Genomic DNA, 1533 nt, shown 5'->3' on the forward strand with positions numbered 1-1533 from the left:
GTGATGTGCAGCAGCACGGCGTCCCCCTGCAGCCGCTCCACGAAGATGCCGCGGCCGCGCACGCGTTGGGTGTAGATGGCGTAGGGGAACGAGGGGTCCATGGTGCTGACGATCTGCACCTCCCGCTCGGGGGCCGAGGGCAGGTAGATGGACCACTGGAAGTTCTGCTCCGCCGGGCCCTGGTAGCCGCTCACCTTGCACCACAGGGTGACGTGGGACCCCTCGGTGCGGTACAGGGGTCCCTCCTGGACAGTGACCACGCGCTGGCCAGCAGTCAGACCTGTCAGCATACGGTGTTTGCAGGGTAGGGTTACAAGAACGAGCCCTGAACTTTGCTGTCTCCTGCCACACTGGGGCTCACACGACAGAAACCGGAGCATCGTGGCCGGGGGGCTGCCGAGCCCCTTAGTGCCTGAAGCACCTCTCAGCCAGCATTGCAGAGGAAGTAGCAACCGGGCTGAGATCACTGGAGGAAGCTTGTGGTGTGTTAAAATTAAGGGGGCCAAGCTCTCAGGTCCCTGTGGGGGACAGGGAGCAGGTGGCAGAGCTGATCACTGCCAGAGCAGGAGATGCAGTGCAGCAGCTGGGRGATGTGGGACAGGCTGGCTGCTGCACAGATGCTCCATGGACAGAAACAGAGGAGGGCACAGGAGAAGGGGTCAGCRGGAACTGCTCTGAAGGCAGGGGGTGCCAGGAGGTATCAAGGGTTCCCTCCATTGCTGCTTGCACCACCCACGGACCCTCCCCTCCTGCACAGCTCCCAGCGGTGACACTCGCACTGTCTGGAGCTCAGCATGCACACCAAGCAAAATGCCTACAGGCCGTGGGTCCTGAGTCAAAAAAAAACATGGAGAAGAGCAGGTGACAGCACTGCCCAGGAAACCTCCAGAAATCCCCTCCCAATGCAAGAGGGGGTGAGGTAACCCCCTCTACACCCCAATCGGCCACACAATGGGGATGTGAACGTCCCGTCATTGAAACCCTCTCAGGGTTTGGGCTCTCATTTTGGAGCGAAGCCACAGCGCAGAAGGAGCTGATGCACCTCTTGCCACAGCCACTGAACCGCCCGTGCTCTGCTTYCCCCGCAGCTGTCCCAAGAAAGCTCCGGCCATTGGGCAGGACACTCACCCAGGAGGAGGAGGAAGAGGAAKGCAGCTGCCAGGCACCGTGTCAGCCCCATGGGAATCCTCTGTGCTCGGATCCTGTCCCGAAGGGGCGGCGGGAGGTTCTCATGGGCGATGGCGATGGCAGCCCCGCTCTTTAGAAAGCGGCGSGGAGGAAACTGCCCGTCAGTGGTGGTTTCCTCTGCTCAGAACCGCAGGGAGAAGTCACGGAGCAGGGTGCAACAGCAAAGTGACACCGTCGGGGAGGTGACAGCCCTGTCCTCACGCCACCTGGGCAAGTGCCACGATGCCCAAAGCCCCTTCTCCCAGAGTGTCCGTGCCTGTGGGCACCTGCTGGCTGTGACTTTGCTGTCCAAATGTCTGCCTCACTCTCCTTTTTTTTTTTTTTTTTTTTTTTTTTTTTTTTTTT

The 1533-nt window shown here is 60.2% G+C and overlaps 1 protein-coding gene across 1 annotated transcript in view; it reads right to left on the reverse strand.

Annotated features, from left to right (window-relative positions):
- Positions 1-1512, reverse strand: part of LOC130588927 (immunoglobulin superfamily member 2-like) — an 18061-nt gene extending 16549 nt beyond the window's left edge. Inside the window, 2 exon segments of the mRNA XM_057389956.1 lie at positions 1-280; positions 1129-1512. Coding sequence (XP_057245939.1) covers positions 1-280; positions 1129-1180 — 332 coding nt within the window. The 5' untranslated portion in view covers positions 1181-1512.
- Between the last annotated feature and the right edge of the window lie 21 nt (positions 1513-1533).

Source organism: Malurus melanocephalus, unplaced genomic scaffold (genome assembly GCF_030028575.1).
Source record: "Malurus melanocephalus ecotype Western Australia unplaced genomic scaffold, MMel_1.1 scaffold_21, whole genome shotgun sequence".
NCBI lineage: Eukaryota > Metazoa > Chordata > Aves > Passeriformes > Maluridae > Malurus > Malurus melanocephalus.